The sequence below is a fragment of the Eretmochelys imbricata genome, chromosome 7, assembly GCF_965152235.1.
Source record: "Eretmochelys imbricata isolate rEreImb1 chromosome 7, rEreImb1.hap1, whole genome shotgun sequence".
Classification (NCBI taxonomy): domain Eukaryota; kingdom Metazoa; phylum Chordata; order Testudines; family Cheloniidae; genus Eretmochelys; species Eretmochelys imbricata.
In genome coordinates this window covers 28,179,776-28,196,196 of record NC_135578.1, presented here as the reverse complement: position 1 = coordinate 28,196,196, position 16,421 = coordinate 28,179,776, and the positions used below count along the sequence as shown (strand labels likewise).

At 38.7% G+C, this 16,421-nt stretch overlaps 1 protein-coding gene across 1 annotated transcript in view; it reads left to right on the top strand.

The window, feature by feature from the left end:
* Positions 1-16,421, top strand: part of CACNA1D (calcium voltage-gated channel subunit alpha1 D) — a 328,116-nt gene that overhangs the window by 254,244 nt on the left and 57,451 nt on the right. The window contains exons 33-36 of the mRNA XM_077821490.1: positions 8,525-8,563; positions 8,980-9,108; positions 10,458-10,523; positions 11,540-11,631. Of these exons, the coding sequence (XP_077677616.1) occupies positions 8,525-8,563; positions 8,980-9,108; positions 10,458-10,523; positions 11,540-11,631 (326 nt within the window). The remainder of the gene's footprint in view (positions 1-8,524; positions 8,564-8,979; positions 9,109-10,457; positions 10,524-11,539; positions 11,632-16,421) is intronic.

The window sequence follows — 16,421 nt, the reverse complement described above, 5'->3', positions numbered from 1 at the left end:
TATATGGGATATAATTATGATAGTCTGCAGTTAACACTATGTTGACAGTGGTTTGTCTGACAGCATTACTTGTTAGTATAACTGATTACTGCTAAGCTTTCATCTGTGATAAACTCTATGACTTTGTACTAATTCACATATTTGGCTTGAAAATTGTCTAGAGATAAAGCTGGTGATCTCTAGTTCAGTGCATGTGCTGTATTTTGTGTTTAGATTTAAAGTGTGAGCACTTTCATTTCTGAGCATTTCATGCCTTCTCGCTATAGAAAAGGCTCATTGTTGGTGCCTTCTACTACTGCACAACAGACTCTTTTTTCATCTGTTTTTACTCTGTATCACCTTTAGTGCGCTTAATTTGTTTGTGAAAGTGTGGATATCTTGTAGTTGGTTTCTAGGTTTGATTTCCCATTTCCAACATGAAATATTAGTTACTGTAGACTCTCTCTAAAAATGCTCGGCTTTTATATGGCTACTGTTTGTGATTCTAGTGAGTATTCCTACTTTGTTAGTCTCTTACAACTGATGAAAACTTTTAAAATTAGAATCTTATATTTTCAAAATCCCTTTATTAACATTTTTCAATGGCATCTTCAAACGTGTTATGTACAACACTGTTTTTTCCCCCTAACAGTGATAGAAAATGGATTGATATTGGGATATCTGTAGCACTGCAAGGATGTTATTAAGGCCTTCTCTTTGAAATTTCAGGCACCATTGTAGCTGCACCCTCACAAATATCAAGTATAGACACTATTTACACCAGTGTAGTTTAAAATACTTGTAAATTGCACCAGTGCAAACTGTTTTGCAACAGTGTAAATCATATCTACGTAAAGAGTTTGCACTGGTGCAGCTACACTAGTGGGTTAAATCTCAGTGTCAAGAAGGTCTTCGAAGTCTCGCCAACACATAGGGATGTTCAGACCAACAGCTGAACATTTCTACATATTTCCACATAGAAATTGCCTCATTCTGTGAAAACAACAGGGCTACATTCTGATTTTACATTAGTGTAATCCAGAATAACTCCAAGGGTCAGTGGGATTATTTCAGATTTACATTAGTGTGAGATCTGTACCTCACTCAACTTGTTCAAGTGAGTGGGTTGGACTTTTCATTAAAGTGTCATACTGATGGTAGTATGAGATCTAGTAAAATACATTTTATCTTTTTAATTTGTTATTTTATAAGATATGTTTATTTCAAAGTTTTATAATAATATATATGATGCCTGAAGATTGACTCTTGTGGTCCTGTAACCTCTCTTTCATAGTGGGTCCAGGAGAGGATTTTGCTATGTAGTCATATCAGATATTGAATGCCTTCAACTCCCATGCAAGTCAGGGTGAGTTCAGGGTGCTATAGAACCTCACAAGAGTGCTTAGCGCTCTGCAGGATCAAGCCCATGACCAGGAACCACATGTGTTCCTTGACACATTTTGTGATATAGATAACCTCAGAGCAAAATATATACACAGTTTGTGGTTGTTGTTTCTTTTAGTTAATCTGTTATTTAATCTCCCTAACCACTGCCAATATTTCTTTTCTGCCACCTAATTGGTTTTCATGTTCATTTTATTTTTAGAAATTTTTAGAGGCAAGTATATATTAATAAATATATATATATGGTATAGCAATTTAAATAATAAAAGCACTACTAAAACCATATAATATTTTTTATTTCTTTGTTCACATTTTGTTTTCCAGAGTTTCCAGTGACACACAAGATCTTGCTTGGTCATCTAAATTGTTCCTTCTAAATAAAAAAAATATTAAAAAATCAGAGAATGGTGACTGTGAGTCATGAAATGTGATTGCTGCAGTCTGGGATTTGAACATATGTAACTTAACCACAAGACAATCAAAGATAAATATGTCTGAAATGTAATTACAGAACACATTTGGAGCTTGTGGTTACAGAAAGGTTATTTTATATTTTGCATTTGTCACTTGAGAAACAGTTTGGATGACCATCAGTGGGTGACTCAGAACATGTTCACATTGTGTTGTACACTGGTAGATTGTCTACAAGAGCTTCACATTCACATGCTTTTTACTTTTTCATCATTAACATTTGATTGTTCACAAGCTGCTAAAATGTCAAAAAAATATGGACGGTTCGCTTTCCTGGTCTCAAGTGTCTCTCTTTTATTTAGTCCCAATGGTACTATTCCCATGCTTAAAGTTAAGCACATCTTTAGTGCTTTGCTGAAACAGGACCTAAGGTGACAGTACCAATAATCTTGGCTCTTGCTTCCCCAGTAAAACCATTCAAATTCGACTCACCTCGTCTAAAATATTGCAAGTCTTACTTATGTTTATTTATGGATTCATAGATTCTAAGGACAGCAGGGAGGGACCATTGTGATACTCTAGTCTGACCTCCTCTATAACACAGGCCATAGAACTTCCCCACAATAGTTCCAATTGGAATTATTTTGGGGAAGTCCTTTGGCTTATATTATACAGGAGGTCAGACTATATGATCACATTGGTCCCTGCTGGCCTTGGAATTTATGAGTCTGTAAATGAACATAGGTGAGACTTGTAAAATTTTCTAATCTACCATTGCACATCAGTGGGCCAGGGCGGTAGGACAGGACAGGAAGATCCCACATAGAAAAATAACTTGGCCAGTCTGTCCCATGGGCATAAAGAAATACCACTTTAGCATTCCAGGGCTATAAATAGTATAATATTGACTTACAAATAATTTTCAGTCTAAATTTATGGTTGCAAATCAAGCAAAACAAAGAAGGGATCTTTAGGTCCTCATTTGGGTTGTAGTTCACCTGCACTGATTTTTCACTGGTGGCAAAAGTTCCATTGACTTCAGTGAGGTCAGGATTTCACCTTTTGACTTCACCAGAGTTACTCTTCCTTTACACCAGTGTGAGATCAGAATCAGACCTTTATTTTTTATTTACTCATTTTTACATATGCAGATGCAGGGGTAACTGTACTAAAAAAACATGTTAGCACATGCAGACTATGAGGCTAGATTGTGAACCGTTTGCTGACGCTGGGGAGCAGTTACTCATAGGAATTGTCTAACTGAACTAAATGAGACTGCCTGTGAAGTAAGCTACTACTTTGCATGACTAACAGTGGCAGAATCTGGCCCTAGAGAGTCACTGTCACAACCAGGTATTTGCATGTATTCATTTGCAGTTGGTTTTGTGAATGCATTTACTGTTTGTGCATATTTTGCCGGATCAGCTTAAGCCTTGTTTGCAAATTTATCTTTTTATGTCTAAGAATAGTTCAGAAAACTGTGCTTTTATATAGAGCTTTCCATCTAAGGACATCAAAGCACATTGCAATAATTAATCCACACACTACCCCTAAAATATTAGTTTTTCTCTGAGTTATCTTCATGGAGGTGTTAAGTTATAACAATTGAGTTACTTTAGCAGGATGACTCATAATATAAGGTAACTCTGACCATGTGAACATAAGGGTCCACGGGGATGGATCCCTTTCCAAAATCAGGGCCTTAGTTAGTATTACTAAATAAGGGACAGTCATTTTGTAACCTGGTCAATTCACACTTATTTCAATGGGTACGATATAAATGCAACATTTAAAATATAATCTTATAGTACTAAATGCATGTATTTTAGAGGGAAAATAATTATTTCCCATGCCCATATTAGATTTCCCTCTACATAAATATATCCTTCCAAATGTTTACTGAGCAATATATATGTAAGCACTTCATTGGTTTTTGAATTAGGATCTTATGAAAAAAATCAACAGCCACATTTGAATCACTGCCTTTATGCTCTTAAAAAACATTATTGTGTCCTTCATGTTTTTAAAGATATTTTGGCAACTTGGATGCTTTTTTAAACTATGTTCTTGTCATCATATATTTGTATCTCAGATGTGTCCTGCTGCATCATATCAATAAATTACTGCATCACACTCTGGCATAATGTAGTGCCCTTTGGTACACTTCTATAACAGGAAGCATTTGATCTACACTGTCTATTCATATCTACTGTCTCATATCACATGTGTACATCTGTATATTTTAAATTTTTATCACAGAACTGCAGTTTGCTTCAAATGCATGATGCAATCAGTTTTGCATTGTTTACAGTTTGATATAGTGTATCTTAAAAGATATACATTTCTAAAGTCAGGAGGTTTATTTGTCACTTTACTTTCACTGCAGGGTGAGAGATGTCAGAGGAGTTATTATTGAGATAATAACTGAAGTAATTGAGAGATATATTTACCTCTTTGTATGCAACAACAAAAATATGGCTTTAGATTGTTAGCAGGTTGTGAATAGTTGGATCAGGAAGTGTAAGGGAAAGGTTTGTTCTCAGTTAATCTTAAAGAAAACTGCTAACTTGGCCTTTGAGTCACCAGAACATAAGAATGGCCAGGCAATTAAAACACTATTAACCACATGTTATTAAAACACTATTAATAAGCATGGACTTTATCACGTGCTGAAAATTGAACATGTTGAAATGTTTTGATGAATTAGGCTTTTGGTGTAGTTGGAGCATGGCTGAGAGAAAAGATAGAAACATTAGGCCAAACTCTGACCTTGTGCATACCTGGCCACCCCGTTATGTGCAGTGAGGCAATCAAGGAAGGCAGAAGGCAGAATTTGGGTCAGTAATTGTGAGTGTGCCTTATCCCATAGCTTTATTCCCAAGACAAATATTGATACATTGAGTGACAAACCAAATCTCAAATCACGTCATTGTAATCTGATACAAAAGGTGATTTCAAATACAAACCCCCACCAGATTGGGCAGACATATGCCAGTCAATGCTCAGTGTGGTTGGATGCCTGTAATATACCCTTTTCATCAGAGGAGTTGAGGCAGAAGGTTTCAACAGGCTGCCTACAGGAAGTAGTTCTTCAAACTCACACCTTTGTCAACATGCAAGGTCAAAAAGAGCCCTCTCTGCCCAACCCCAAAACCTTAATTATAACCTCATACTTGTACCACAAACACATAACATGCCACCTGCTTAGTCTGTTCACATATATAAACAGTGAGTATTAGTTAATGTTGCAGAGATTGTAATTAAGATTTTTTATTAGGGTGATTATCAGCAGGAGGTGGAAGGAAGTTCTTTTGTGAAGATGCACTGACTCATTGTCAGTAGAAACATGCTGTGTGGACATTTAGGCTACAGTTAAGAGATGTTCCACACCTTGACATTCCTTGCTTTTAAAGGTTTGCAATGGATGTATATTACCCTTAACCACATTCATCCCTTTTAAATGAAGTTTTTTCTTCTCAGTGTGTATGTGTGTACTCTATGAATTATCACACAGTTACATTCATTACAGTCATTCATTTTAGTAGACACCTAGATACTACCCTGACAGATGTGTTATAAATGCCACAGAGAGAGAGAGAGAGAGAGATTAGATAAAAAGGGTCTGATTTTAAAGCTTTGGTATTGAAAGTGCCTCTCCTGTAATGGACAAATGTTGAATGTTTTTGGCCTCTAGAGAAAAAAATAACACTACATCAGAAATATGTTTTCATTTTTGGTTTTTAATGCCAAGCCCTATACTAGTTATTATTTTACTGTATGTCATTTTAAGGAGGATGTTTTCTTTTCTTATTCCTGGCCTGCTCTCACCAGTATCTATAATTCATAATCCCTTGTCTATGACATCATAACCCTCTCCAGCAGTTGCAGATTAGCTGTCACAAATAAAGGATTAAGACTACTTAGACTAAGGAAGCTGGGGGAAGAGATGAATTGTGAGAGGAGAATGTGCGTGTACACAAATGTCCTTTAGATAGGAAAACAAACAGAGGGATTTTACACTCGTCTTCTCTTGAGCACCCGCAGTGGTACTATTCACATACAAATTTGGTAATCTAGTCTTTGTCTTGCTGTTCGGGAATAGGAATTAAGTACTTATTAAATCATAACACACGGAAAAGATGGAGCTCAAGCCTGCTATCCAATACATTGGTCATCCTTGTCCTGGACAGTCTCTTTTATAATTACTATCTTAACTCCCACTCTTTAGATGTGTAAAGAGATCTTGTCACAGCTGGCAAACACAAAATATTACCCACTTTCTCTGATGTTGTTTTAAGCTTGCCTCCCACCAGCAGAAGTTTGTCCAGTAATAGATACTACCTGACCCACTTTGTGTCTCCAATATGCCAGGACCAACACAGCTACAACAACACTGTATACAAGGAAGATTTTCTAATTTTGGACCAGATCTTCAACTGGTGTAAATCTTCCTAGCTCCATGGCTCTTTATTTTTAAGAGGTTCAGAAAAAGAATTGTTATTTCTGTAGAAAATAACAAGTGCACCAATATTTTGACAAGCTGTGTGTCTGTATGTAGATCTGTGGCTGATCTAAGTAGGTCACTATGTAAATGATTTATCTTGAGGGTTCTTTTTTATATATATTCAGTGAGTTTCCTATGCAGCAATGATCTGATATCATTGTTCTTTCTTTTAACCTCTCTGTGTGTTTTGTACAAATGCTTACAGAGCACAGGCACTGTATCTGATTTACAAGGTGCTGTTCATGGTGGTGTCTGCTCATATTTCTGAGGACAGGACCTAGCCCTTAGTTAGCATTAGTGCAGTGCTTAGGAATTGGGTAGTATCCTTTTAAATAGCTTTTAATGCCTTTAGTATGCCTTACTGTTTTCTGTGTTTCAGAGACTACTAGAACCCAGCCACAGCAGCAATATATATAGTTAGATAGGATTTGCAGGTTGTATATAGTTAGAAAACATGGTTATTTTGATTCCACGGTCCCCTTATGGTCCCTTCATAGTACCTATGTTGTCTAAAAAGCAAAAGACCCAACATTTAGACTCTTAATATTACTAGTAATGATCTGGCTGTAATGGGCTCTCATATTTTGGTGTTTGTTTTGCACAGCTGCAGTGGAGTTGCACTGGCTAAGTGCTGGAGCGCGGGCAGTGTTTTCAGAATCAGCATGGAAGCTCAGAGCCTACACATGTATTATTCTGCCAGGGATCTGTAGGTTCCGAGTGTGAAACCCTATGTTCATTCCTAGGAAGTGCTAACTCTGCCTACTCTGTCCTCCTCATCACTTCATTCTGATGAAACTATCTGGGGAAAACTCTTCAAGGAGAACCTTGGAGTGGTTTTCTACCTCCCTTTCCTCCTCCCATGAGTAGAGGAAGCCTAGAATTTGGGCCACAATTGTCAAATATGTATAAAATTCCAGGTGGGGTGTTGTGGGTGGGGGAAGCAATCTTCTCTATAGGATGGAGCATATGGTACACACAGACACACCTGTTGTGCAGAGATTACCCAGAAGAGACTGTGTGCCTGAAGTACAGTCTCCCCAGTGTTCCTCCTGGGATAAAGCTGCTTGGGGCAGAGATGTAAATGCCACAGACTGGACCAACATACATTTATTATTTTAACCAAAATATTTTCATGAGTGAAGAGCTGCTTTTCTTTCCATGTTAAACTGATAAGGAGAGCCTTCTGTGGGCAGCGCAAACGGTCACCTTAGTAAGAATGACTCTATCAGGGAAAATGGTGTCAAACTGTTGTGCAATCATGTGGCAAAACAACAGGAGGAGCAGGTAGATATAAAGTCCTCTACATTTTGAGCTGGAGGTATAATGCCCAGCTCAGAAAGGCATATTTGTGCTAGCTCTGACCTAGCAGTGTGCTAGAAATAGTAGTGGAGCTGCAGTGGTGTGAGCGACAGGAGGGGCTAGCTGCCCCACATGTAAATTATTAGATCTATGATGGATAGTTTTTAGACTTTGAAATTCTAACAGACTTATTTAACAATCAAACTCAAAACATGCCTGGATAGGAATAAAAGAGAAATTGGCAATGACAAAGCTTGCAGCAAAGGCGTCTTCCTAACAATGTCAACTGCATTAAAAATGTTTGTTTCTCTCTCTAGCAAAGTAGTATCTCTTTCTGTTAAGCGCTGCAGAGAAGAATGTTGAGCAAAGAATAGTTAAGTTAAATAATTCAGTGAGTCACTTCACTTTAAGAAACTCCTGATGTGATATTATCAATACCCAGTGATTAGAACATGGTTGGACAACCAGTGAAGGATGAATTAAACCTAAAAAAATTGCTCATCAGCAAAGGCACTTTGAGATGATGTGTTAACACAGAAGTCTTTGTCTCCAGTTTCACTTATTGTTTATATCTACAATTTGAAACATCCTGTTTCCACTGAAGACAGTGGCAAAACTCACGCTGGCTTGCATGGAAGCAGAGTTAGGTCCTATTTTGTATTTAGTTTACAGTGACTCCATTTAGCTTTTTGATAGTAAGCTTGTAGTATTTGATTTTACTCAACCAGTAATGTCATAGGAAACGTTAAGAAGTATTTTGTAATAAGGATAACCATGTTTATCCAAGAAGTATGTACTTTACAAACAAAAATTGTTAATTTACATTTAGAAATTCAGAATGTCCTTCCTCCTATTTATGGTGAAGTTGAACTAATTTTTTTTATCTTTTGTTTGATTTTAATTTATAATGTTCTTAATTTTTTAAAGCCAAAGCCAACTGAAACTGTCACCACTGATGAGTCTGGGGTAAGATTAGTAAACTGACCCCAGTGGTTGTACCGCTACTTGAGTTTATTCTTTTTACCATGCCTATTTTTCCCACCAATTTTTCTGTATTTTTCATAATTGTCCTACTAGCAAGGTGTATGCAGTGGTTTGCATTCATTGTCAGTGTACTATTGAACTCTACTACAAATGAACCCAACATGGTCCTATTAACAAACTAGGAAACTTGGAAATGCATGTGATGTGTGAAGCATTTCTACAGATCCTGTGTTCTTCGCATGTATTTTTTCCTTTCATATCATGCTTATAAAGATGAAAAGACCCTAAAGTACATTTTCAAATCTTACCTCTTTCACCATTGCATTTGTTGCTGTTTTTCTGAAAGTGCTGCATGTTCTGCTTTTTACTTGGTTTCACTTCTCCGTGATACCCTTCAGAACTCTGAAGACAGCGCTAGAATCTCCATCACTTTTTTCCGTCTCTTCCGGGTGATGCGATTGGTGAAGCTTCTCAGCAGGGGTGAAGGAATCAGAACATTGTTGTGGACATTTATTAAGTCATTTCAGGTGAGCATGATAATGTTAAATCTGCCTGTTAATTACAAATAAATCAAATTTAATTTTTATGGCTCAGGATGCAAGTAGCAAACTGTTACTCTAGTAATTATATGTTACCTCTCATTACATGGAATTTAAAGTATATGGGATGAAATCCTGGCCCCACTGAAGTCAATAAAAGCTTTGCTATTGACTTCAATGCAGCCAGGATTTTACCCTTAGTCTTGTAATCTTAGTTTTTACAATGAGATCTATAAGGATCAGAGTACTTATTCTAGAAGTGACTTTGTAATTCTAAAGATGGCTTTTCATACAATTGCACAATAGGTTATGTATGACATATTTATGAAGACTATGTTCACCTACAGCATACATAACTAAAGATAGATGCTTACCAGTGCTTGTTGGGATCAAAAATTCTCAGAGGGATATGAACATGTCTTCAAATGTTTTAATTTTGTGATTATGTAAATGAGGTATTTACCTCTTTAACAGATAGATGTCTAAGGTCCTGAAACTGCAAACACTTATGCACATGAAATCAGTCGAACTACTGGCATGTATAATATTAAGTGTTTATGTTTTTGGAGAATCTGGAGCTAACTGTAGTTAAAATAAAATAGAACTGATGTTTTGAAATAAAGAAATATCTTTCTGGCAGAAATCATCTGAAATATCTATTATTTGGTTGTAAAATGCTGGTTCTGAAGAGTGGAATTGCCATCCATGCCACAGAAGTGCATATATTACATGTCAGTTCAGATTCTGCCCCCTCCTGTGGCTACTCTACATTGCTTAGACAGAGCAAAGTGGCCTAATCTGTCTCTAAGGAACTAGCTGAGAGTTCCCCTAGCATAGGGTAGCTCTCACCTGGAGTAAACTCCCTCTTCCACCCCAGCATAGGGGTGTATCTTGGGGGAGGGCATGTTATGGTTGGGAGGGCTTTTGCCAGCAGGAGAGATTCTGGCAAAATCTCTATAAATGGGCTATAAACTCTAAAAATGTCCCCATTGTACATGGAAGAGTATTAAGTGATTTGAGCTCTTTTCTGACATTTTAATAATTTGTACAAAAACTAAAATCTTGGATAAATCTGTATAGAAGGGCTAAATTTTTTTTTTTTAAAAAAAGCTCCATAAATTAAAATTATTAAAAAATAATAAATTTATTTGGACATAAGCTTTCATGGGCTAGAACCCACTATTGAAGTGGGTTCTAGCCCACGAAAGCTTATGCCCAATAAATTTGTTATTCTCTAAGGTGCCACAAGGACTCCTCATTGTTTTTGCTGATATAGACTAACACGGCTACCCCTCTGAAACCTAAAAATTAATAGAAGGCTTTTCCCGTTGTTTTAGGCTCTGCCATATGTTGCTCTTCTGATAGCTATGCTGTTTTTCATCTATGCTGTTATTGGAATGCAGGTAATTATGAGTAATTTGCCCCTGAAAATGAGTATGTTGCCATATTCCTGCTGATGGACTGTTCTTTCCCATGACACTGGGGTTTTGCCCATGCTAATAAGGACATTAGGCTAGATCTGTGTGCTAGAATGATCCCCATGTAAATTCCTGTGTCCCCAAAGGGTATAAGAGTTTGGCACAGCCCAGGAAAGAGGGAAGTCTCCACAGTTAGGCTGGGGTGAGGAACATCCTATATGGAGTGGCTTTCCTTTCTAATTCTCCCCTTTTCCCCATCATTCACCAGAACGGGACAGATGCCCTTATGATTTTTAATCTGACATTATGCATGTATAGCATAATAATATTAATCTTCCTAAAATAGGTAGGATAATGGTCTCTAATATACTGTAATATCACATACATATATAATACAATATCATATAATATCTGAAATACTGTACTGGGAAAGGAAGGCTGGTCAAGTGGTCAAGCACTGGACTTGAACTCAGGAGTTCTCGATTCAATTCCCTGTGCTGCCACTGACTGACTATATGACTTTGGGCAAATTTCTTAAACTCTCTGTGCCTCAGTTCCCTGCTCTGTGTCTGTCTTGTCTATTTAGATTGCACAGTCTTTAATAGAGGGATTATATTTTACTATGAGTATGCAACACTATGCACAAATGGGATCTTAATCTCAGTTGTGACCACTAGGTGCTAGTGTAATATAAATAATAAAGATAACATAATCTGACCCAGCACACAGGAGGATGCATAAAATGTGTAATAATAGATTCAGTGATGTTGCACCAAATGTTTAAATATCTATTCATGCAATATTTACTGCATGTTGTCAGATTTGCATTATTACCATGGAAGAAGTGAAGAAATCAGACGAAGCAATTATCATATTTGTAAAACTGTTTTTCACACATAGAGATGCTAATTTAAATTGCTGGATTATGGCCACTGTTCATTTAGACAAAATTATGTAGAATGGAATCAAAAATAATATTGGATCCCGACTTCTGCTTGCAGGTATTTGGTAAAGTTGCCATGAGGGACAATAACCAAATTAACAGAAACAACAATTTTCAGACTTTTCCCCAAGCAGTCCTGCTTTTGTTCAGGTAAATATATTTTAATCTTTGCTTTTATTAGCGCCTACGGGTTCTTAAACTGACATTTGGAAGACTCTTCTAGCTTGTGTAATGTCAGTTTGCTTAAAATCTGTTTGAAAGTTACAAGAAATTTAGTGTGACGGTATGTAATCCTTTCTGCCATACTTTCTACTGTTCACTGGCACAGAATAGTCTTAAGAGTGTACAAGGTGTACAGAAGAATAACCTAAAGTCACTCAGTCTGTTAAGAGAGCTACCATGAATAATATCTAATGGGAAATGTATTGTAATTTTCTTGATGCATTAAGGGCTGGAATATACCTGTCCCAAGCCTGAATGTGCAAGGGATAGAGAGGGTGAAAGGAGACTTGGCCTCCATTGGGCCCCTCATACACAGGGGCCAAGCACAGTAGGGACATGATGACTTCACTTGCTGTGATCCGCTGTTGTGACTAGCCTCTGCTAAGGGTAAGGGGACTGCGTGCTGAATCCTCTTTTACAGTGTCAATGCAGCTGTGTTTGACAGGAACACCAGGGGGATTGAGTATCCCTAAAACGGAATGCCTTCTGTGGGGATCCAGTTCTGCACTACTCCAATGTAGGACTGTCGCTTCATGCCACAATTTCACCCTAAGGATTTTGATCACAAAAAAGTCAACAAAAGATTTTTCAATATGTTGGATGTACTCAAGTACTGATATTTCCATGGTGTTACCTAATTAACTTTGAACAATGAAGGTCCTTTGTTATCTTATCTTATCAAGAGATAAGGAACATCCAAATTATTAGATAAAAATGTTATGTGGCAGTAGTTCAGATACAATATCTAATGTGACATTTCCTGATCAAACGCTGTTTGCTAAAATGCTTCAGACAATAAGAGGAACCTTCTTTCTGTTTTAATTCAATTTGCTTAAAAAATTGAGGACCAACTCAAGACCTCAAGTGAGGTGAAGGGTCCCAAGTTTATTTGTGCTAATCTACAATCTGCACTGGAAATCACCAGCCACAAGTCATGCCAATTAACTCAGTGAAGCCCAGAACCACACTTGCCAGGAGGGAAATGAAAAACACCACAAAGCAGTTTGGCAGTTCTGTATTGTGGGAAAAAATCCCTCAGAACCCATGTCAGGATTCCTTCCCCACTCTGAACTCTAGGGTACAGATGTGGAGACCCACATGAAAGACCCCCTAAGCTTATTTTTATCAGTTTAGGTTAAAAACTTCCCCAAGGTACAAACTTTGCCTTGGCCTTGAACAGTATGCTGCCACCACCAAGCATTTTAAACAAAGAACAGGGAAAGAGCCCACTTGGAGACATCTTTCCCCAAAATATCCCCCCAAGCCCTACACCCCCTTTCCTGGGGAAGGCTTGATAATAATCCTCACCAATTTGTACAGGTGAACGCAGACCCAAACCCTTGGATCTTAAGAATAATGAAAAATCAATCAGGTTCTTAAAAGAAGAATTTTATTTAAAGAAAAGGTAAAAGAATCACCTCTGTAAAATCAGGATGGAAAATACTTCACAGGGTATTCAGATTCAAAACACAGAGGATTCCCCCTCTGGGCAAAACCTTAAAGTTACAGAAAACAGGAATAAACCTCCCTCTTAACACAGGCAAAATTCACATAAAACAAAAGATAAACTAATCCGCCTTGCCTGGCTTACCTATACTGGTTGCAATATTGGAGACTTGGATTAGGATGGGTTGGAGAAGATGGATTTCTGTCTGGCCTCTCTCAGTCCCAAGAGAGAACAAACATGTAAACAAAGAGCACAAACAAAAGCCTTTCCCCCCCCCCCAAGATTTGAAAGTATCTTGTTCCCTTATTGCTCCTTTGGGTCAGGTGCCAGCCAGGTTAGCTGAGCTTCTTAACCTTTTACAGGTAACAGGATGTTGCCTCTGGCCAGGAGGGATTTTATAGCACTGTATACAGAAAGGTGGTTACCCTTCGCTTTATATTTATGACAACCCACAAGGGTGATTGGCCACCCCCGTAACAAATCATCTAAAGCAGAGGTTTACAAACTCTGGGACATCCCCCATAGGGGGCACTGAGGAACGTTCAAGGGGGCAAGAGGTGATGTTAGGCAGCTCGGGTTTCAGCTCTGCATGGTGGGGCTCAGGAGGGAGCACCACCTCCACCCCCGATTCACCTCAGTGGGGCACCCAGCCTATGGGTCAGTGTCAACATCCACCGCAGCTGTGCCGATTTACACTGCTAGCAGCCTCCATGCCCAGCGCTGGCTCTGCCCTCGGAGACTGTTGCATGTGCCTTCCCCCACCCTGAAAACCCAAGTTGCGTGGGGCGGGAGGTATTGTGTCTATTTTTCTCTGGGTTGTGGCGGTGCTCAGCTCAAAATCTGTAATTGTAATTCAAAGCGGGGGCTCAGCTCAAAAAGTTTGAAAACTGCTGATCTAAAGGGAGGTGAAAGGGAAGCTGGAAAAGGGTGTCTCACACTGGCAGCCCAAGCCTGCGAAGCCACTTCTGAACCCCAGCTAGGAGTGAGTGGATCCAGATTGATGTACTGCTTGAGGACTCTAATGGCAATGGGATGGGTAGGCACAAAAGTGTTCCCCCTTGTCAGCGTGCAACTCCCCCCTCAACAAAGTGTGGCTCTGTCCTCACCTGAATAAATTGGGTGAAGACAAGAAGGATGTTCCCCTCACCTGCAGGCCCTTTAACCCAAAGGGGGTATCTCAGTTGCTGTCTGGCCCCATCAAAGCCACACTCAGGTTAGCAAATTTGGGCAAATAACAATAACAATTGTTAACACATTGTGTTACTCGAAATTCAACAGATCCATGGGATGGTGGTTTTAGTCTCCTTTTGCACTATTAAATAATAGAAAATCTTTGCTAATCTAATACATTTATCCAAATATTCTATTTTTCACCTTTCCATTTATATTGTAACACTTTTGACCTCTATGGGTTATTAACCAAGCTTTGGTCTCTGTTCTGACTTAATTTTTTCATCTCTTTTATTTACCCCATGTACTTTTGAGGTTACAGATGTGTTACAGCACACTAAAAGGGAGCAGGGTGGCCTCAGTTACAGCCATGCAACCCCCCCCCCCAGGTATTGATTGGGATTCCATTGGTATAAGTGAATGGAGAATATGATCCATCAAGAAAACAACATATTTTAAAGCAAATTACCAACAGATGGGCATTTTGGTAGGCCTGCCATAAATAAACCACGTTTACAGGCATAAATCAAAAAATGTACTCACAAACAAATTACTTGGCATGCAGGTACTTTAGGCACAGTCAGTTACCTTTATGCACTTTGCACACACAAATATGTGTTTGCCTCCTTCCCCTTTGGAAAATGTTAATCGGCTATAATAAGAGTATGTATAATGAACACTGTATATGGTGTCCTGCCAGAAAGAGCCAGCTTCTTCCAGCCTTATCCTCTGTTTCCTCATTCAGGGTGCTTCTCTTCTGCCAATCCTGAACACTAAAGTACAACAAACTCCTTCACCACAGTAGTATGTATGGAGAGAAGCAAGTGACACATTAGAAACAAAAATAACTGAACGAGGGGTCCACTCCTGCAAACTCAGCTTGGCATAGTGCTTCCAACTATAAGTATGTCCCTTCAGACTTCAGTGAGACTACTCAAGTTAGTAAGCACTGTGTGAGGTGTATACAATTCATGGGTAACTGGTCAGCCTTTAGGTTGACCAGTTCCTATCCACCACACCAGTCCCTCAAAGGTTCTGGAACTCATGTTGCTTATAGAGAGAGATGATCAATTTTCCCTCAAAAACCAAGTGTTCTACTTCAGTCCTCCCATAACTGTCCCTGTAGGGGCAGTTCTATGGATCACTAGTAGGTGGGTCACACAGTTGCCTCTTGTTTACCCTAGGGACCTCTTGGGTTCAGAAACCTGACTTCTGGGGAGGAACAGCCAAACAGCACGGGCTTCCAAATTTGTATACAGTATTTCATTAACTAAACTAAATAACTAAGCAAAAGCATAAAATACATACGGAAAAAAAAGTGGGTTAGTATCAAATTAATCTAATTATCGGGTTGATTCAATTATAGCTAATAAACCAATAATTGCTCAGAAGCACTATGTAATGATTTGTAATGGCAACAACGCTTAGCCTCAAAAGGAAGAGGATATTATAGAACTCAGTCCCAGCCTCATGAGCTATTTCAGTTCCAGCCAAAGAGGGTCGGATCCCTGCTGGGTTGAAGCTAATGGGAAGACCACAGCTTTGATGTTGATTAAGACACCTGCCGACATTACCAGTGGTTAGGTGATAGCCAATCTCTTCTATCTCCTCCAGCTCCAATACAGGGACACCATGAAACAGACCAGTACAACTCAAGATGACACAGCTTATTGCATTTCATATTCAAATGACAAATTTAGGTGAAAATAACAATTTTTCAGGATTTAACATGCAACTCCTAACCCACGACATATATTTCTGTGTGATCTTTTAGGGTATTTTCAACTCTTTTAGCTGCAGGTGTGATTCCCAGCTCAAGCTAGCATGCTAAAAATAGACTGTAGCTGTGGCAGCATGAACAGTAGGGTGGGCTAGTTGCCCAGACAATGTTTGCAGAGTCTCAGATGGGTACACACTTGGAGCAGCTAGCCCATTCTACCGCCCACACTGCTGCGGCTACGTTCTGTTTTTTGTTTGCTAACTCATTGAGAGCTAGTGCAAGCACGTCTTCTCAAGCTGGAAATCACGTCCCCAGGTGGAACGCAGACATACTTTTAGACAGCAAGGTTTTTTCTGGATATTGAAACACTATCCCACAGGC